The sequence below is a fragment of the Chlamydotis macqueenii genome, chromosome 21, assembly GCF_036417535.1.
Source record: "Chlamydotis macqueenii isolate bChlMac1 chromosome 21, bChlMac1.mat, whole genome shotgun sequence".
NCBI classification, from domain to species: domain Eukaryota; kingdom Metazoa; phylum Chordata; class Aves; order Otidiformes; family Otididae; genus Chlamydotis; species Chlamydotis macqueenii.
The window spans coordinates 3,469,423-3,490,993 of NC_141576.1; the positions used below are offsets into that span (position 1 = coordinate 3,469,423).

Sequence of the window (21,571 nt, forward strand, 5' to 3'; positions counted from 1 at the left end):
TCCCGCCGACGGCCCGCCCCGCTCCGCCCGCTTCCGCCGCCGCACGGAGCGGGCCCCGGCTGAGGAGGGTTCGGCTGCCTAGTTCTGTGCCTGGGCCCCTTTTGGTCAGGGGAGCCGTTGTCCCGGGACCCCTCAGCCCGGTCCTTTTTTTTTGTTGTTGTTGTTTTTTTTTTTTTTTTCTTTTCCCTTTGGCCTGGAGGGAAACCGAGTGACTGAGCGAAGCTGACCCAGGCGGCGATGGCGGGGGGACAAACCCCTCTCAAATCCTGAGCTGGATCTCGGCTGCTCTTTTAGTTTTACCGCAGGCAGCCGTATCTGGAAGTGGCTTTGTTTGCTTTACCTATAAACCACCTGGGCTGGACCTCTTGTTTGTTTTGGTTTATTTTGGTTTTTTTGGGTTTTTTTTTGTCAATTTCTAATGGAAATTGATCCCTTTCGCTCTTCCCAGCACAGTGCTGGGGGCTTCCATTGCTCCCTGAGTCCGGTAAGTATGACAAAATTTAACACTCAAAGCACCTCAGTAACTCCCACCATAAAAAAAAAAAAAAAAAAAATTGAAAAATGAGCCAGAAGGTTTACAGCGCAAAGACGAGAGCACGGCGTACGGCGGTGCACAGCCCTCCGCGCTCTCCTGCCCCGCGTCAGGGTTACTGGTCAGTCTGGGATTGTTGACTCCAAGGCTCTGATATTCCCAACCTACAGGAACTGTTCCCAAATCCACCGACAGCCACAGCGAACTCACCACAAAAACCAGCCCGCGCATTTCAGGCGAGCCCGCGTTCATCTGCTTCAGCCTGCGGATGGAAAGATGGGTGCAGGCTGCCGCTTGCTGAGGGTAAATAACAGCTATGGGGACAAAACCAGGCTAAAAGCATGATAATAAACAAAGGCTGCAGATGTTCTTCGTGACTACGTTCTGTATTTTAAAATCTTTATTCGTCTTTCTAAAGTACTGAACCGCAATATCTGCGTGTACAATAGATAGCCTAAAACCAGTGTAAACAATCGCCCGACTCATTAGCAAAACAGGGAGAGCAACAGAAAAATCCCCGGCCCCCTCATACAAATCCGAGATCTGTTTTGAATGGAAAAATCCAACCAGCTTTCAACTCGCACAATGGCATCCAGACTCCATGACAATGAAACCGATGAACCTCAGCTTTAAAGAGGACGGTAATATCTAATCCCTGAGCTTGTGCATACACAGGCAGGCAGAAACATCCGCACGCTTTCATCTACTCTGGAAGAACCAAAGAAAATAAAAATTGTACGAATTTGACCTTTATGAAACCACATAAAACGGAGGCCACAAGAGGTCACCTTGTCCCTTCTCCTGGGCCGAGGTGATCGGCAGGGCCAGTTCCTTTTCCTGCGTTCCTCAGAACCCTCCAGCATCTGATAACTGGTAAATAAGTCAGACTTTTGCTCACACGAAGGTACTCTTGACTGTGGCTGACAAATCGAGCAGGTCTGGGAACCTGGATGGAAAGGAGAGCCTGGTCTAGAGGTGAATCTTAGCTGTAGTTTGTGTACAGAAATGGCATTGATCATCTTATTTTGTCTCATTTCATCATGGTTCTGTCCACGGCTGAGGTGAGGCCTCATGATGACATTTTATTGTGGATTCCAGTGCCCCTGGCCCTGATGTTTGCCCGACTCTTGGTTTTGGTTTAAGTTTGTATCACACACAATGCATTTTCTTAAAATGTGGAGATTTACACTGCAGGCCCTTCCCTCAGTCTGAAATTCATATAAAACTTGCAGTGAATGATGAGGTTCACACTGTTCCGTCTGCGGTGCTCGATGGGTGGAGGACCAGAACTAAGCCCACTGTAATTAGCCTCATTTAGCCATGCCACGTTACATCGCTATGTCCTGCAGCAAACCTGATCTGTTCAGCCGGACCCACAAGCCCAGATGTCTTCCTTCCTTGCGTGATTACGCCGGCTTCCGAGGAGTTACTGCAGATTTACTGCGTGGCTGATGGCAGCAGCAAATCCACTGTGTGCAGAAAATTAAAAACTAGATTAAGTAGTAACAGGATTGATGCCAATCCTTTTGACACTGCTGGTATGGAATCACAGCGTGCATCCTGGGCAGCTGGATTTTTTTTTTTTTTTTTTAATTTTTTTTCCCCCCGCTCTTGCAGTGCACACAACCTGGTGACAACCCTACCTGCAAATGACCGGCCGCACCTCCCAGCTCATCGCTCAACCGCACAATTAGCCTTGAGTTGGCGTAGGAAGGGGTGGCCGCTGTCCCAGCCGGCTCAGCCCAGAAAAACACGCTGCCACCGGGAAACCCAGCCTCGCCTAAAAAAAAAACCAGAGAGGAGAGCGCTCAGGCGAGAGCGGAGGGGACGGGGAGCGGCGTTTCCCAGCCCACCGCAGCCGCGAAAGCACGCACCCCACCGCCGCCCGCTTGCTCGGCGGGGACGCGGGAGGGGTCGGCCCGGCCCCTCCGCTTCATCCCGCGGGCGGCTCCGCGCTGGGCCCGGGCCAGCCGGGCCCCTTGGGCGGGCGGACGGGCGGTGTCCGGCTGCGGGGCGGGCGCGCTCATCTCCCCCCACCTCCCCGCACCGAGGCGGCGGGGCGAAGAGGAGGAGGAAGAGGAGGAGTAGTGGGGGGGGCGGGGGGGGGCGGGCGCTGGCCCCGCACGTCCTCGGCTGCCGGCGGGCGATGCGTTTCCTCCGCTGAGCTGAGCCGCGGGCCGAGCCGGCAGGATGACGGTGGAGTTCGAGGAATGCATCAAAGACTCGCCCCGGTTTCGGTAAGCGGCACCGCTCCGTTAATGGCTTTAGGCGGCGGGGGGCGCGGTAAAACGGGGTGGGGGGGACACACGCACACGCACGCAGAACGCAGGGCCCTGGCGCTGCGGGCTCCGCCGGGCCCAGCCCGGGCAGCGCGGGGAGCCGGCCCGAGCGACCCCCCCCAACCCCGGGCCCCGGGGCCGCCTGCCCGGCGGAGCGGGGGATGCGGGGCGCTGGCCTCTCTCGCTGCATCCCCCCCGCCTCGCCCCGCTGGCTTTGCGGGTGAAAAACGCCTCGTTATAACACCCCGCAGGCAGCGCCGGGTCCCGTTCCTAGCAGGGTAAAGCGGCATCGGGCTGCGGGGGTCAGCTGGGCAGCGCTGATTTACAGCGGAGCTCAGAAATCCCGTCGTTTTCCATGCGGTCACATTCCCATCTCTCGGAGGGTGGATTTTTATTTTTTTTTTAGCGGTCTTGAAGGAATCCGGGTTCTGACAACAAAGACTCCGTCTTGGCTGTGCTGTACTTAAATCAGGCTGTTTCACAAATGCCCAGGGCTGGAGAAGAGCCTCCACGTTTTGGGTACAGATGCTCCATTGTGCCAGGAGCATCCTGGCATGGTGTCCGGATGGGCTGGGGATGTCCCGGTGCTGTAAAGGGAAGATCAGAGCTTCCACAGCCAGCAGTCCCCTGCTGCTTTCAATACTGTGCCTGTATGGAGGCAGAGGGAAAGAAAGACAATAGCCTGCAGAAGCAAGTTGCTTGGCTGCGTGTGCAGGGGAAAGAGTTACCAAGGGGTCTCTCCTTCCCTGCAGACATTTCTGGTTTCTCCTTCTTGCTCTTGTTTATTAAATAGAGCAGTTTGTGTTTTCCTTCAACTGCATTCAGAAATAATTCCTTGGAATGCACGATTCATATGAAAGGCTGCAGTGGCCTGTTGCTGTGGCTGCTCTGAACGGCTGGCACTTTGTGGATGTAGGTGTGTGGTTGTGTGCAGCTGCAGGCAACGCACACCGCTGGGCGAGCGCGTCTTCGTTATCCCTACTTTACGGGAATACACGGGGCTGTGTGTGAAAGGGTCCTCCTCCACATGCTTTAGTTTGAGTTGCCTGTAAGATCCTGCTCTTTCCTGTTCCAAAGCTGGTTCCAGAATTGTAATGGACAGTGCCACGTGAGGTGACAGGCTGGTCTTATTTCCATGCCTGGCTGGCGTTGGAATCATGGGAGTTTTTCATCTGGAAAAAGTTAGATGCATGGACAGGTTTGCAGAAGGTAAGAAGCTCCTTCTTTAAACCTCTGCTCGCTTAGCATCAATGAGAATTTATCCGCCCCCCACTTTTTTTTGGACTGTCATTTTATCCTATTGTGCTGCAGAGCATGTGAACGGTTCGGTGGCATCCTTCCAGAGCAGTGACTTCACTGTCCAGATGTCTCGTTCCACATGGCAGTGACCCTTTTCCTGGTGACGTCAAGATTGATTGATATGTTTATTTATTTATTTCGCCTTTGGTGTGTGTGTGGGCTTCAGGCCAAGTTTCTTAGTATGCAGGCAACATCATTCTGCTCTGTCTGCTCCATCCGTAAAAACAAAACAGCTCTCAGAGCACTGTGTTGGACCTTTATCAAGAGCCAGTTATTTAAGCATGGAATTATGAACTATTTCCCAAATGGCCAGACACTGTCTGCCTGTTACAGGGAGAACAAGAGATTAGACTAGAGGAAGAAGGCTGTATATTTCAGGAGGACTGATGTATACGTAACGGGGGGATATGTAAACTGCAAACACCTCAAACAGGGAAAAAGTACTGACAGTAGCAGGCTTGTGCAAAAAAAAAGAGAGAACAAAATAGAATTCTTCAGGCTTTCTCAAAGGGTACAGATTTTAGTCTCCTTGTATACTTTTCTTCCTTCCAACTCTTTAATTAGTTCTTCCATTGCAATTATTTGTTTGTAATACAAGAGAATCCTTAGAAGCCTGTAAGGGACAGGGCTTCTTCCATAGCGCATGGCAGAGATGCTTACTAGCATGTCCCGAAAATCTTACAGCTCTAAAAATGTAAAATGCCATGCAAGCTAAACTGTATACAAAAATACAGGTAAAAGTGAGCTGAGAGAAGGTGGCATATAATCCAGTTTCTCAGCAGAGACTGAGACAGCAATAGGTGAAGTCCCTTGTCATAGGAAGCATCTGTGGATGCAAAAATTTAACCCGGATTTCCCATACCAGTCCCTTCGCTAGGAATCACCTTCCCTTTCCCGCTGGCCCCCACTGCTGCGCAGAGCCCCTCTGCACTTCCCAGCGAAGGCTTGTGCCATGTTTCACAGTGGACTTATTCCCCTCAAGAGTGAGCCTTTGAGATAATCAAATGGCTTTGTGTTTGTTATACGCAGGAGAAAAAACAGACCTCGAAAAAATTGCACAGGCATAAACAAACACTGTATTAAGCATCCCGTAATAAGGCTACCAAACTGGTGTACTTTAGCAATCAAATCCAGTTGCACGTCAAAACATTCCAAATCAATACTCGATATACACTCAACCCGTCATTGCTTCCGCATTTATAGGGATGAGTTGCTACAAAGGAAACTGTTTTTTTTTTAATAAAAAAAAAAAAGTTACTTGAATATGTATAGATCTTTAGTTTAGTAGATAATCCTTATTTCTGTAAGGCATCTTGTAGAGACATGTATATTCAATTCCAGTAAACAAGTATAATTACCTTGAAAGACCAGTTCTAGCACATTTGAATACAACCCCAATAGATATTGTGGCTTTCAGAGCCCTCTGTTTAGCTAGCAGGAGTCTGGGAAATCTAGGAACGTGTTTCCGACTTGTTCCACTCAGTCATGGAAGCCAGTGGTCTGGAGTGACGTGAAGAAGAACCCATTCCTGCCCTTAGCCTTGCAGATCTGTTAAGCGACAGGGCTAGATGAGTAAATTTGGCACGTTCTTGCAAAATGGAAGTCCTTGGCCGTACTGCCAGCTCCCAGGGCTTACCCCCGAGCTTTATTCCCTCCTCGCTCAGGGAAAACTCGCTTGGCACTACGGGATGGGCAGGGACACGGTTGCTCATTCTGGATGTAAATGCACCCTAGGAACAATCAGGAGGACAAGGGAGGAGTAGGGACAAATGGCAGAGGTTGGACGTCGCTGTAGCACTCTGTGGGTCACAGAAAACCCCAAATGCCTCTGTGGTAGTTCCCACAAGGGAGGGAAATAAGCAGTTATTTCCCTAACTACCATTGCTATTGTAGTTGTTGTGGCTATTAACTAACCTTTCTAATCAGAGCTTCTGTGAGGTGAGGGTTACCCACGCAGAGCGGGCTGTGTGTCAGTGGGGTGAGCCAGGAGCGCTCTGACGGTGGCACAGTGACTCAGGTGCTGGAATCTTCTCACGAGGAGCCCCTACGGCTCCCGTGACCTAAGGGAACGGACAGCTAACAGCACCCCTCCATGTACACCCAAGCGCCAGGTCCCCGAGGGACCTCTGTGCTGCTTAGCAGGAAAGGGAGACCTGCGATTGAGGCGTAGGCTCCACAAGACCACGTACGTGCCCAGATCTGAGGTGTGCCGGTCTTCACACCCCCCACCCCGTGCCTTGCAGCCTCTTGGTTGGCTGTAAGGCGTTCAGAAACGCGCAGGACTCCCCAGAGCCGCGCTGTCATCAGGCGGTGGTGACCCAGGGACACGGGCAGAGATGTTTGCTCTAGCAGTGTGCAGCACTGCCTGCACGTTACCGCGGCTCTCGTTAGGCAGAGAAAAATGAGGGCATGTAATTCAGGCTCCATGAAAGATGCAAGAAAAAAAAATTGTCATTTGCCAGAGGAGCATAAAGTGAAAAAAGAAGTACATTTAGAAAATATTTTCTAACTCTTACTCGGGTGTTTCAAACTGAATGGGAAGAATTGAAACCCGTAGTCAAACTGATCTGGTTGAGCCTGATAACAGATGGAATTAGACAAGTTTAAAGGTAGCAAAACCAGTTTTAATGCATCCGTGCTGTGTGAGTGTGTGTTAGTGAAGGCCTCTGCAGAAAAAAACTTCAGTGGCCTCTGTGTGATTTGTGTCAATTGACACCACACACCATTGACATGCAGTCTGAGGTAAGCCAAACTTATTAGCTTAAGTTACTTAAAAGTAAATTTAAATTACACCCAGAATGGCCAAAGACAGACTCTTCATCTGTTTAACTAAATCAGTTTAACAAAAAGAGCACATGCATTGGTTTGAAATTGGTTTTTGTTACACAAGGCTTCTTATGTAAGCGAGATCCCTGATACTGATTGCAATCGCGTGGAGATTCGCTGCGCCCACACAGAGAGCTGCTCTCTGAATCAGAGACTAACGAGTCCGATTGCCATCACTCGCTGGTTTAGCTGCACGAGAGAGGTGCTGTTATTACAAAAGCAGCACGATGTTATCTGTATCAAGCATAATACCTGGTTTTATCTATTTATTTTGGTTTGTTTTATCTCTTTATCATTGCACTTCTAAAGTCAAAGGGTCTGAAGTGTGTAAAGGGAGAAGTCAAAGCAAAGATGTCACCATATAGTTGCTTCCTCTCACAGTGCCAGCCACGAGATGCTCTGCCAGATACAGCAGCCCATCCTGTCCATCTGGCCCCTAAATATCTATACATCAGAGTGGTGCTGGCTTTGTTTCCTCTCCTGGCTTCCAGCCTCACTTTAAAGTGACCCCCAGTCAGTAATACAGAACCAAATCTGGCCTTTACTGGCGTTGTACTGGGGCATGGTTTATGGTGGGGTCCATCCCTAATCTATTGGGTTGGTTCCTCCTCCCACACGCATATTTGTGGCGGTTTGTACCTGATGTGCCGTACCGAGACTGTGGTTGTGACAACTTCACCCAAAGGAGCCTCCCTTGCATCACATTTTGGCTGTTCTCGCATCACACGAATCGCCTTCCCAGCAGGACCCCCGCATGGCACAAAGGTGGTATCACAGAAATATATGGAAACAGAAGTCCCTTAATCCGAGGTTCGCTCTGGGCAGATCTGGAGGTGTTTAATGCGGTGTGTAGTCAGGGAAAATCCCCTGCTATGAGAGAACTGACTGGGTGACAACTGACTTGAGATCTCCGGCTTGGCTTCGTAAACGGTATTTTATGCCAAATTTTTGGCAAGCAGTTTCCTTAGTAACTTTGAACTGTGAACTGCGTAAGCAGGGTATCCCAAAAGGCCAAGATTCTGAAGCTAAAATCCCCACTGATCCATCCCAACTTTTCAAATCAGGATGGGATTTTTTTTTTTTTTTCCCCCCAAGATAAAACTGCTTGGACTCAGAAGCTGTGAGTTTGCAGTAGATGGCATTCAACTCAGAAATACAATCTCTCAGGCTGCTTATGGGAGCTATAGCTCGTGAGTTTCATGGTGTAAGACACGAACAAGGGAGATTTTGATATTTCATAATTTGATGATTGACTTTGTTACCGGAATAACACTGCTGTAACACACCTTGCTTTGTAATACCCTGTAAGAACATCTGCAAACTTTGAAATGTTTGTAGTCTAACAGAGCAGTTTCTGAGTTGGAAGTTGCTTGCTTTCATTTTCAGTAGCTGTTCCTCTCTGTTGGCTTTCTGCTGGTCAGGATGTATGTGGCTACACCGCAACGAAAATCGTCTCTTCGGTCAGCCTTCTGACATTTTTCTCTCTCCAGGGCTCTCCTTCCAGTTGCCATGAGATAAGTGTAAGGAGAAAGATGTTCAACCTGAATGATTTCACAGAAGAAGTTTTACAAAGTGTAAAACTCCAGCTATTGCATGTTAAGGGTGTGACCCTGGACTACTTTCCCTCAAAGCTTTCCAGAGGGCAACACCACGAGGAACCGTAGGCCTTGTCCTATTCGGATGGCCAAAAGCCACTGAGAAAGCCAAGATCAGGGATTTGCAAGTTACTAGTTTTCCAGCTGTAGTAAAGAATGTAAGAGGGTTGGAAATTAGATGACAAAGCTTGCTAAAAGGACTAAAACCAAAAGAGCAATAACCCTGTGGTGGAAGAGCGTAATCAGACCCAGAGGTAATGCGGTGAGAGCTGCTGATGCTAGCTTATCTGTGCTGTTGAAGTGATCAGTGGCAGCGTCATCCATTCCTCCTCGGAGAGTGCCACGTCTTGATAATTGTGCTTCGCTGGTTGTCTTGGCACCATGCAGTGTCTCTGGATTCTAGCCCTGGTCCTCGAAGGACAGCAGCATGGCCAAGTGAGCACGTAGAATGAGAGTGCGATGAAACATTATTTGGCGTGGCCTCCTTCGTGCGGATCTAGGCGGGCTCCTGTTGAAATGTGTGTTACTGCAAAGCCAGCAAGCTTTGCATTCTAGGGATAAGCCAGGGTCCGTTGTCACTCGCGCTGCTGGAGCTCGGGAAGCTGGAAAGGTGCCACAAAGCCAGTTCTGTAGAGGTGGTGGGAAACAATGGTATCGCGCCTTCGTCTGAAGGGAACCCAGGCTCTCTGCTAGCTGGAGTGGAGAATGGGGAGTCCTGGAGCTGGGGGCCGCTGCTTGCTTTGGCACTCAGCGATTGTGCCACTGAGGAAAGTCCCTTTTATTGATTTCAACAGCCCCTCTGTTTAATTTTCTTCAGCTTAGGGAGAGGGACAGGATGGAAGGGTCACACTATCTTGGTGAAGAGCCTGTGAAATAATGAATGTTTGTGATGACAAAGCACCTTCAGTAACGCGATGCCATCAGCGCTGATTGATTAATTGTTAATTTAGTAGGAAAGTATGGCGTTCCAGCACGGGGCTCTGCGGGGAGGAGGGCTAGAAAGGAGAGCGATGCGCTGCTGCCGCACGCACCAGGGACCTCTCCCAGCCTGTGTGGGAGAAGCCATCTGTTTACCTTCATTTCGTTTTGCCTCCTAGAGACAGGAAGGCAGTGCAGATTCCTGGAGTCAGGCTGGGGTTTTTTTCGTCTCAGTGACATCATCAAGTCTGCTCTCCAGTCTGGTCAAGGAGAAGGGACGCAACAGCGTGGTGGAGAATTCCCTTTGCCTGGAGGAGCCTGGACTGGGTGTCTGGCAGCTTTCCCTGGCCGGCCTCCCTTGTGCCAGACAGCCTGGAATGGCAGCGTGCCGCGTGTTATCAGTGTTATCGGTGACACAGCCTCTGCTAATCTGGGCGCGTTTGCAAAGTTTCACTGTCAGTAGGGCAGTTCAGCTTTGCCCCGTAATCACTGGGTAAGGAATAAAGCACTGTCTCATCTGCTAATGCACAGATCGGGGCGCTGTAAATTCAGCTACAACTCCTGAATTGGTTAAATCCATGCTGGGGGATCTTTCAAGTCCCTTTCCCCACTTAAACAGTATCTTCTGATGTGTAGGGTGCATATCCTGGGGTTACTAACACAGGTACAGTGAGTTGGGAGACCCTTAGTCAAATCCCGTAGTGGATATAAGGAGGCTGAAGACTTTCTGTTTGGTGTTAGGGCTTAACAGGGTGACAGGTGAACGCAGGGTGGAGAGTGTGTGCGCTGGATTATTTGGGATTAGGAGCAGCGTGAAGGATGGGACCTGTAACCAGAGCTACCAGAGTGACTTTGGGTCTGGATGCAGCTGTCTCTGGGCGGTGTCCACACTGTCTCACACAGTTTGTCAGGGCAAACGCGCGCCCGGCCCCTGTTCAGATACACGGGGCTGGTGAGAGAGGCAGTTTCCCCACCACCTAGCAATTTTCTGTAGCTATTGCAGAATAAAGCTATGTTAATTCCTGCACCTAAAAGCTACCCAAAACTGCTAACCCCATAAAGCCTCGACTCTAAGCATCCTAAAGCGCTCTGTTCTCGAGGGGTGGTGGAAGAGCAGAGATGGAAGGGAGGAATGAAAATCAAGCACGAGAGTTTTGAAATCCCAAGCTTTTCTGGAATGGCAACGGTCCCTTTAAAACGTGCTTTCATAACACTATGAAATTTCAGCCACAGTATTCCTATTTTGCAGCAAGAAGGCCAGTGGAACCATGAGTTTTTCTGGCTTCCTAAGCACTGGCTTTGCTTAGAAAAACAGGCTGCTGCTGGCTTTGTAAGTCCGGTTATCAGGGATAAAGAAAAGAGCCCTAGAAACAGACCTGCAATCCAAATTTGGTTCAATTTTGAAGAGAGGACAGGATGTTTCCCTGGAGCCAAGAGTGCTTGCTTGCTTGTTTGCTTGCAGTTCTCCTCTACATCAGGTCTGTACTCTGATTTCAGATGTTACGCACCCAGGTTGTTAGCTCTCCCCATAATTGGTGTGGTTCCTGTCAAATATAAAGCTTGCTTTAAAAATGGGACTGGAAGAAAGGACGTGAAAAAAAAAGTGTATAGATTCAGCTCCAGGCTAACTTTTCCTGTGGGAAAAGGAAGAGGAACCAGGAGCAGAATTTGTTTCCTCTTTGACCAGCAATTGCAGATGTGGAGATGAGGGGGAAGCAGGCATCATGGCCAGGATGGAAGGCTGAGATTTTTACCTGCCACTAGCTTTCTAATTGCTGCTTTATCTTCTCTGAGGCACTGGAATGGGCAAGACAAGCAATTTAAGCTGCAGAATTCCTGGCGTGGAGTGTGTTGGAGCGTTAGGGAGCTGTATGCCTCGGTCCCAGGCCAAGGGGATGGACTACAGGGTGTAACTGCAGCCCCAGGGCGATGCGTGCGTTGTCCAGGCTGCGTGGGGGCGAGCTGCTTCTCTGCTCCCCAGGACACAGCAGCCGGGATGAAAGCTGCCAGCCTTCCTCTCTATAGGCCCCCATAGGGTAGGGAGCAGAAGTAGGATACTGAATAATTAATTCCTGTGGACTGCAAGGAGGGTGGAGGCTGATTTCCTGCAACTCCACTGCGTCCATGCCTAGCTGCAGCCGGGCTGGCCCTCAGCCCAGGAGCTGCCTGCAACTGCAGTCACAACACCCGTGGTGGCTGGCCGCGTACCAGCAAGGGAAAAGCTCCGCGCTTAATATTCTCGTGCCCGTTGTTGTGCGAGCCGCTACAGAAAGGGAAAAGTGTTTCTACTCCTGTTGCAACAGATTAGAAAAGAGGACAGGGTGTGCTGGAGACTCTGTTCCTCTTCTAGAGGCTTAGAGAAGAGTCTGTACGCGTGGTGGTGAGGAACCTGGCTTTGCCACCAGTCCCGTGCATATGGACAGAGCCCAGGCGTGCATGTATCTGCCCTGAGAAACGAGGTGAGACAGTACCAACACAGGTCAACGAAGTAGTGAGTAAGCCACACGTGTTGCGCTCCCAAAAGAAGAAAATGAGGCAAGATAATTGCCCCTTCACAAACGTCTTGGCAAAATGTTCCATTCTTTTCACTTGGTGTGGTGTATGTTTTGGCTTACAGGAGAACGTTTGTTTTAAAGCAGGGCATCTGCAGATCTTTTTATTTTTGCATGTTGCTGTCTCCTTTGGCCTCTCATTTTGTAAGGAAGATAATTCAATTCAGAGACTTTGATTTATAGGAAGGAAGAAAGGACCAGAAAACATTAACGGAAAGGTTGTATGTGTTCTCAATCCACTGAGTACAAGGTTAACCAAACACAGAGTGTGCCCACACGTTACGTTCTTGTCTTGCTTCACCTTGTCTGCAGAAGTTTACCTTGCTTATATGCCAGGTCTCTTCCGGAGGGAGGCCTGTTGTTCCGATATAGTTAACCATCACTTAATTTGCTGTGGATAACACACACACGTGTGCATGGTCTCTGAGAGTAATTGTTCTAGTACAGAACTTTTACTGGATATAGCGAGAGAATGGCTAAAAAGCAAAGCAGTGTGTTCATTACAGTGGATTAAGGGGGTGATGTGAGAACTCCTGGGTGGCACATCCCAGAGTGAAGTGCTCATTCAGTCCTTAAATAAGCATAAAGTGGCACAGTCTAAACAGATTATATAATAGCAGAGAGTGAGATAATCCATTCTCTGCATACCCAGTCTGCTTCATCACGCTACAGCAAGGCTTAATAATTTCCATACTCTTTATTAAATGCTGCTGCTAATAGAAACAGCGTATGTGAGCGTGTGTAAATGTGTATGTGCACGTGCAGTGTTTCCAAGGGCTGGGTACGTCTGCCTGTTGATAAGGTGAGAGGATATTTTATGGGAATAAAATTTAGCTGCGTGACCTGCGTGTCCATCCATGCGTTCAGATGCACAGAGAAGCAGACGTATAGCTTGTGGTGCTTTCTCAGCATCTGAGCAGCTGTGCCAGTCCTTATTTAACCGTACGTAGAGGAGACAGACATATGGTTTTGTCTGCTAAATCTCTGCCCATCGGGCTGAAAATACAACATTTTGTGTAGATTTTACAGACATGGTCCGCATACATTGCTACAGTAAAGCATCTCCATGGACATAGGGAGCAGCTAGAGGAGATTTGCTTCTGTCTTGCTTTGAGGCCATTTTATGCCCATGCACTTGAGAAGAATATCAGCTTGACCGTGGTCGTGCTACATCGGCAATGTTGGGGTAATGCAGAAACCTCCAGAACTATTTTGAACGGCTATTTAAGCATGTCAGTCGTTCCTGCTCCATTTTAGCTCAGTGAAACAATGCTGTTTCTCACAGCTCAGTTTCTTTTCAGAATATGACCCCTTTGTTCTCTCTGATAAACCCAGTTTTTGGCAGGAAGTATGGATTTGTCCCTGCACCGTGACCTCGCCCCAGGATGTAGGAAACAGCCACTGTGATAGCACTCACATAGCTGGAGGCCCCTTTTGCTTCCCTTCCCTTCCCTTCCCTTCCCTTCCCTTCCCTTCCCTTCCCTTCCCTTCCCTTCCCTTCCCTTCCCTTCCCTTCCCTTCCCTTCCCTTCCCTTCCCTTCCCTTCCCTTCCCTTCCCTTCCCTTCCCTTCCCTTCCCTTCCCTTCCCTTCCCTTCCCTTCCCTTCCCGCACCTTCCCGCACCTTCCCTTCCCTTCCCGCACCTTCCCGCACCTTCCCGCACCTTCCCTTCCCTTCCCGCACCTTCCCTAGTCCACACTTCCCACACTTCTCTTCCCACACACTTCCCGGCTTTTCTTCCTTGCATGATCTGGAGGCTGGCGCTTCAGATGGTGCACGCAGATTTGGAGCGAACAGCCTACCTGAAGGTTGGAGGAAGAGAAGGCAGCAAGCTGACGTTTGTAGAAAGGTGCCCGCCTTAAGTGTTCAGAGACTGTAATAAAACCAATTCTGCCAGGCTGAGTTTAGGAGTTTGGAATAACGCAAGCTCTTGATGTACCACTGACTCATTGCAATTCAGAGATAATGCATAAAACTATGGGACAATGCCACACTAATAAACAGGACTGAGACACTGGAAAACTCCAAGCTGGTGGATATGTTGATGGGATGGGAGAAGGCTTCTCTCAGAAGTCAAAATGCTATACTGCATCTTCATGGACTTTAATCTTTCCTCGTTTAGCACTCCACACTTCTCTCTTACTGCAGTTCTGAACTGTGCGGGTTGAGATGAGATGTGTGAGATGCCAAGGAATCAAGAAGTGGAGGTTTCTAGTGGAGTTTTCAGGATGGAGGATGAATGTCTGTGAATCCTGCGGGGCTGAACCCTGTTGTTCTGACCCTTGACTTTGTGCTTCAATTCTTTTTCTGCTGCTGAGGCCCGGTTACTACAATGCCAACTTTGTTCTCCCTTGCCCGGGCCACATCGTCCGGTACAGAGGACGTATTAATTTTTACTCCAAGCAGCACTAGTCCCTGTTTCCTGCCCAGTCATTCCCTCTACACCCAACATTTTGTGTGAGCTTGGGAATTTCCTCCTTGTCTATGAGCCTAACCATCCTATCTCCAGAGCAGAGCCCAAGACAGCATCGGGCATGCAGCAGCACCGTAAGGATGATTTACTAGCTCAAAGGGATGTGACAGTCCATCATAGGGCCACAGACAGCAGACAAGCAATCTGTAGCTGGTAAAAGTTCTGCTAGCTGCACTCAGAAGAATGTCCTTTTCTAAAGCTTCATGACTGAGACATGAATCCTTCGCATGAGAATTCATTCCCCCACCCCAGCCACATCACGACAGTTCCGTTCCCTCCTGAGAGGTGTAAGAGGAAGTCAGAGCTAGAAAACTGGAACCATACCCAACAGTTGAGAGTAATAAATAAAAGCAAGGGATGCGTAGTGTCTAGGACACCTCTTCACACTTCCCCCAGCAAGCTTCCAGGCAGCACCAGCTGAAGCAGCACAGCCATAAACGCTCATCTCTTTAGGAAAGGGTTGTGTTACTTACTGGTATCAGTACTCTACAGGGAAAAAACAGTTGTTTTGTGTCACTAGGACAGAGCAAAAAACATTTGGCACCTCTGGGAGGGTGCAAGTGACACCCAAGTCCCCCAGGGCAAAGGGAAGGGGCAAGGACCCTCCCTTATTGCCCCCAGGTCATCAGCACTTGGAGAGGGCAAGGCCTGTGCTGCGTTTGGCAGGCCACAGCACAGGAAAAGCCTTTCAGACAGAGACAAAGGGAGCATAGAGGTTGGGGAGCTCCAGTTCTGAGCCAAGGCCCAGGGGAGGGAGTGAAAAAAAGAAACAAGGAGCATTTAGTGCTGAAAGAGATCCCTGCTGGGGGAGGGTGGATGGAGCTGAGCTATGGACTAGGGGAAGTCTCAACAAAGCCTGCTGGAACCTGTCCAGCCCTGTTGGTGAACGGATGCCGCTGAGTTCACTCGGGGAGAAGACAACTGTTTGATACAAGTTTTTTTTATAAACTCCCTTTGCTTGTAAAAGAAGGCAAACAAATGTGATCTGAGGAGTCGTATGCCCACATAATGTTCCTTTCTTCATCTCAGAAAATAATATTCCTGTAGTCAATCATTTCTGTGCACTTTCTGTACTGCTGCTGCAAAAGCTCAATCCTTGTGACCCAGGAAGAGAAATGCCTTCTGATGAGCAGACAAGCAATCTGCTCTGAAGTCGCTTAGCAAGCTGGATCAAAGTGTGTAGGAAAGAAAAAGTATCACTCACGGGAAAGTGCAAATGACCCACGTGATGAATGAAGTCTTGAGGGTGGAGAATATTTGGTCATTAGCATGCCTATTTCTGGGCATGAGTCTCACTGGAGTCCTGTTTGTGGAACCTGTCGGAGGGTTGAAGTAGCTCGAGAGCATCAAATATAAGGGAAGTTACCTCTCTCTGTGGGAGACACAGCAGGCCCAGGTCAGCACAAAGCAAGAGCCAGAAATTTGGGTCAGGAGAAGTCATCCTCTGGCTGTACAGTGCAGTTGGACTGACAGGTGTGTTGTGGTGTCTGCTGTCTCACCTAGTTTGCTCATGATCACTCTCTGGATGATATTTTCTTCTCCAGAACTCAAAGCCATCTCTTGCATCCTTCTTCTGAGTGACATTCCAGGAATTGAACTGTGCAGCGTGACGCTCAGAGAGGCCTGGAGAATACTGGACCGTGCAGTTGTCCATGCAGATTTCAAATACAGAGACCTGTATCTCTTCCTGGACTTTTCTCAAGGTGCTAAGATCTACTGCACATTGAACCAGAGAGGTTGAATCTTGCAGCTGTGTAATTCTTCTGCAAAATAGATATTGAGAACAGAAAGGAAGGTAGAGATCCATTCAGTTTGATCACCAGACAGATTACTGGCTATCAGCAGAAATAGTGCTATGCTCTGATGAGCTAAAGGTGGCAGTTGCTGTGTGCTAGCTACCAGATGATCTTTGTCAGTTGCTCTGCCAATTCATCAACATTAGTGCACATGGCTGGCTCCTGAAATGCTCTGCGTGGAGAATCCATCACTTTGAGGTGCTCAGCTCAGCATTTTAGCTGAGAAATTACTTTCAGAGAACTGAAGGGGACAAGAACAATGTTGAAGAAGAAATGGGCAGCCCTGACTGCTCTGGCAAGCGGAGAACCCCTTTTGCCCTTAGGATGGTGCCTTTTTAAAGTCAGCTGTCTGATTTACTGTCAATCAGACTGTAGAGTCCCCAGAGGTCGATGTTCCTTACTGATTTTACCATACTTTGCACAGACATCTGCATATTGCCAATCTGAAACCACCAAAAAGGCTGTGTGGAGAAGAGACACTACCCTAGGGAAGGAGTCTAGTTCAATACTGTTTCCTGATCTGATCTACCTGTCTTCACCAAGCCAGTTTTCTAATGGGATTTTCCTTTTCCCACACACTGAAATAGCAGTATTGGAAGATTAACAGTACTATGAAATTATTGAGGTGCTTCCCTTTTCTCTCAAGATTTGAGAAGCTGCTGAAGTACTTTGGGCAGAAGTAGGAAATAGTTTGCCGCAATTTCTGTCAGAATTTCCCTCCTACGCTGTAATGATGAGTGGTGAAAAGTGAACTGCCTTCTGTATAGCATTTCCCCTCTGCCCTGTGTACACATTATGATCTGCAGATCAATCAAGGTTGGACGGTGAGAGATCCAGATGCTCAAGTTGCTGTTGTCTCCTCGAACATTTGGCTGTGGGTTACAAAAGAGAAGCTGGGGGAAACCTGTTATCATGAGATACATTACATAAGGAGTGCATTAGAAGAGCTAAGGAAGGATTTCATCTTTAAGCCATTAAATCCTAGAGTAATTTAGGTTGGAAGAGACCTCTAGAGGTCATCTAATCCAATGCCTTTCTCAAAGAAGGTCCAACTAGATCAGGTTGCTTAGTGCCTTGATTCTACAGCAGCTCAGACCAGCTATCAGAAAGTAGTGATGGAGAATTCAGCATCTGGGAAAAGTACTTGGTAAACTCAAACAGTAATAAATTCCGATGGGCCTTTTTATAATTTGAACATAAATGAGAAGCAATACTGGGAAAAAACTGTACTTGTGTATGTATAGCAGAGTGCATAAAAGCCGAATCTGTCATTGTATGTCTCCTGAAGAGAGGTGTCAGTTTTTGCTAAATATTAACGTACTGATTTAACCTCAGTGGAACACCATGCAAGCAAAATATGAAGACTTACTCATCTTGCTTCCAAACTGTGTCTAAACATACACCTCCGGCCTCTCAGTAGAAGGATAAGAGCCAGAAACTGACATTTAGTGCGTTTCAAAGAGTTGGATATTTCTGTAGCTATGCGAATGTGCAAAATGTTATGAACGTTACTACCAAAGCTAGAGCTAAGCTAGGTTTAGGCACAGAATCTCTTTACCCATGAGAAAACATACTGGAAACAGTTTTAGGGGTTGTATACCTACATCTAGCCTCCATGAAAAATTCCATTTGGGCAATCTGTTTTTCATGTCCTGATGTATTTTCCCTATTTTAATTGTTTAGCTACTTGGCGGTTCTTGTACCGTTCTAAAGCTGTGCTGAGGCCATCTCTGCCTGCTACTAACAGCGGAACAGCAAGCTGATGTCACTTGCTGGCTGTGCTAGCTTGATCTCAGCAAACTTGTAATCCAAACCCCATCTTGCAGCAAAAGAAGCCAGCAATCTCAAACTGTACTGCCCAGTGGGACTTTAAAAGGAGCAAAGAGTTGAGTCTGCTAGCTACTTGTAGTTCTGTAGCAGGAAAGGAGCTGGAGCTGATAGATTTGATGACAAGTTCAAGTGTTTGAGCAATCATTGGGCTCAAAAAGGGAAAAGAAATTTTTTCAGTGGAGCCTTTGGAAAAAAACAAATGAGACTAAAGGATCAAGGAGAGAGATGAGGGCCCCTGTGTCTCGGAATCATTTCCGTGTCACTTACATCATCCGAGCTTCTGCTGTTCTACCTCAGTTTTTTTCCAGCAGAGAAGTCTCTTGTGCTCCCAGGATCAAAGAACGTTGACCTTCCACATCTGCATCATGCTTATAGCCATCTGTAGAGAGATTTTAGTCAAGATTAGAAATACAGCTTATTCCATTATCCTGAAACAAAAATAGGAGACTCAGACCACTAGAAACAGCTCTTCTATTGCCATTTCTCCATTAAGCAATTGGTACAGTTTATCCCAAAGGCAGATGCATTTTAATGATGAGTAAAATCCCCTCCACGCTCCTTAGTTCACAGGAGCAACAGTAAATGACTTACTCCTTACAAAACATCACAGGAACCTCAGATAAGGCAATAAAAGCAATTTGATTTTTTTTTAAGTGACTTAAATGGGAGTGCACATCTACCTTATCGCGTGAGTTGGTGATCCCAGAACAAAATGGCTGCTGGCCGCACGGAAGTGGTTAAAAAGAACAGGTAGCAGAAAGCATTATTGCTCCAGTGAATCTAAGTGGATCAGACCGGCGTATGGAATTAGCATAACACTTACTATAAATAGATTTATCTGGGCCAGAGTAAATCTCAGCTGTTTTGACCAGAATGACGAGTCACCTCTAAATGAAGCAGATCCTGGCGGCATTCGCCCACAAAGCACTTCAGCCTAAACCAGAGAGAGAAGGGCCTGTCGCAACGCCAGGAGACTTCCCATTACCTGGCCGCAGGCCGCACGAGGGATGCAAAGCTGTAACAGACATTTTGCAAAGGAAAACTGAACCAACCACAGTTCCCTGTGTTGTCCAAGCTCCCAGAGGAGTGCGGACAAGCAAGCTTGGTTCCTTAGAGGCCCATGGCCGCCATGCTGTCATGGCCAGGCAGGTCACACTGGCCTGGCAGGGTTGCTTCAGGGCGACTCCATGCTGCAGGATGCAAGAGCCTGGCAAAGCTAGCGCCTCGCAGACCGAGCACTGCTCACTCACGTCCCTCCACGCACAAACTCTTCTCGGCTCCTTCTCCCACCCCGCAGCCAGCCTTCCCTCCCGCTGCCGGCCTGTCTCCTAGCAGGGCCGTTGGGTGCAGGTGAAGGCACCTGAGAGCTCTGCCCAAGGCAACGCTTGAGGAGGTTTAACCCTCTCCTGCTAAAAGTTTATTAATTGTTATTATTTAATTACAGAAGAAGCAATTGAAGGGGGTTGGAAGGAAATTAAGACTATAGATATACGTGTGTATATGTATATGTATTCCTTTGAAAGAGAGGAAGAGTTTTAGTTGCCCCGACCCTCAATTTCCCTCCATTCTTTGGAGCAGGACCTCTCCCAGCCAAGGTGGAGGTGTGGGTTAGTGCTCACCTTATAGCTGGTTTTACTGCTTCCCCTTTCCCTTTCCCCAGCCCCTCGGCCCATCCCAGTGTTTGGCCTTTTGCAAGTTCTCTCTGGATGTTATGCTTTTCTTCTGATTTATGGTTTCCTGTGGGATGGAAGGAATGTGAGGCAGGAGTTGCATTCTGCTTTGTCACTTCTGAGCAGAAAGGGAAACAGAGATTAGCAGCAACAGGTCTTGATTTGTGTGGAGGTTTGGAGGCTGATAGGAAAGCTTGAGGGAGGATCAGAGCTACCCTGTGGTGGCAGGTCAGGCTGCCTTGAAGTGTTGAAAGGCACAGACTAGGCAGAAATCATTGCAGCCATTGTTCCCATTCAGCAATAGTACAAACACGGGTGCTATCAAAAACAAGGAGCAGCCATCTATTTCTTATTCCAGATGATTTTTATTTTAGATAATCTGAATGTGCAGGAACCCTCCACAAAATAGAGCAAAGGCTGTGGTTAAGACTTGGCGAGCAAGCAGAGTGAACCTTCCCTTCTGCTGCAGATCTGAGAATGAACTAGTCACCGCAAAAGAGAGCCTTAAAAATGTGAAGATAAAGAATGCCGAAACCGGGATACTGTGTGTAATTCCTGCATATCCTCCAGGAACATGTGGTGGGTTTGTAGTGCCGTTGGATCATCCCTGTGTCTGGGATGGAGGCAAAGTCCTGTCAGAGCATCAGCCTGTGAGATGGTTCAGGATAGCAACTGCCAGAGCAGAGCCCCTTTGGTTCTGGGTTGGGTGGAAGGCTGAATTTGGTGCCTTTCGGGTTGGTTGGTGTGTCCAAGTCACTGGGTCTGAGGAGATTTTGTCAGTTGTTTTCCAAGTCAGGCTTGTGTGATCTCAGTGATGGAGAATCCAGGGCCGTGGCTTGGCCTTGACTCAGCCTCAAATCGGAACCAGGCACTCCTCCCAATGTGAACTCTGTCTCCTTGGCCTGTTTCTTCCAGGACATCTCATTCAGGGCTCTGCATTCTCATCTTCCCTTTGCGGTGGGAGGATGTCGGCTGCGTGGATGATGCTGACAAGATTTACACTTTTACATGCCTCTGTCTGTCAGACCTGTTGGGCTCCCTGCCTTTTGGGCAAGCATGGGGAATACTTGCTCGATGAGTTGACCACGGGTCAGGGTCTCTAAACACAACCTGCCTGCTGTTAGAGGCCATAAACTCTTCCCTTGCCACCACTCAGCGTGTTAAGTACAGCCCAAAAGTGTGCTGAGAATGTTTGAACAGCGTCCCTGGCCTGGCACGTGGCTAGCCTGCGGGTCGCTGTTGGATGGCCATAATGGTTAGCACCAGAAGTAGATACCCAGCTTGTAGTGACATCTTCCAGCAGCTTGTATTAGCTGGATGCAGATGTGGTTTTATTTAACTCTGTGCGCAGTTACACTCCCTCTCTTTGAACAAGGCACATGGTAAAAGATTTCCTTTGTTAATCTGCTGTTTGAGTCCCTAACAGAATTTTCAGAACAGAAATCCTCATGTGTGGAACAAAAGGCCTTTTTAAACAATGTACTGATAGGCAGCAGCCCTGCTTCGCAAAGCAAATGAGGCCTTCATTAATTAAATCAGCAGCAGTTGAATCTCCATTCGAGTGGACGGAGATGTTCACTTAAATCATGCCTTGTACAAACAGCGTTACTCTGCCTACTGCCTCTCCGCTTATTAAGCTCTCCCTCTGATGGGAGGATGTGCATGACGGCGCAGAGCATCGCAGAGCTGCTGTGAACGTGCTGCTTGGGGATGCCTGTCTGCAGGAGCCAGCTGCACTGCCAGGGATGACAGCCTTTCAGGCCGTTGAGAGCAGAAGTGGGCCAAGATGTGGCACACGGTGA

The 21,571-nt window shown here is 48.5% G+C and overlaps 1 protein-coding gene and 1 long non-coding RNA gene across 2 annotated transcripts in view; one reads left to right on the top strand and one right to left on the bottom strand.

The window, feature by feature from the left end:
• Positions 1-899: 899 nt before the first annotated feature.
• LOC147598161 (uncharacterized) lies at positions 900-2,413 on the bottom strand. The gene is made up of 2 exons (XR_015260843.1): positions 2,176-2,413; positions 900-2,001 (listed from the first exon to the last, which is right to left on the bottom strand). It is a non-coding gene; the product is annotated as an uncharacterized LOC147598161 (long non-coding RNA).
• Positions 2,414-2,646: 233 nt separating this feature from the next.
• Positions 2,647-21,571, top strand: part of ACAP3 (ArfGAP with coiled-coil, ankyrin repeat and PH domains 3) — a 95,287-nt gene continuing 76,362 nt past the window's right edge. The window contains exon 1 of the mRNA XM_086764534.1: positions 2,647-2,769. Within this exon, the coding sequence (XP_086620660.1) occupies positions 2,723-2,769 (47 nt within the window). The 5' untranslated portion in view covers positions 2,647-2,722. The remainder of the gene's footprint in view (positions 2,770-21,571) is intronic.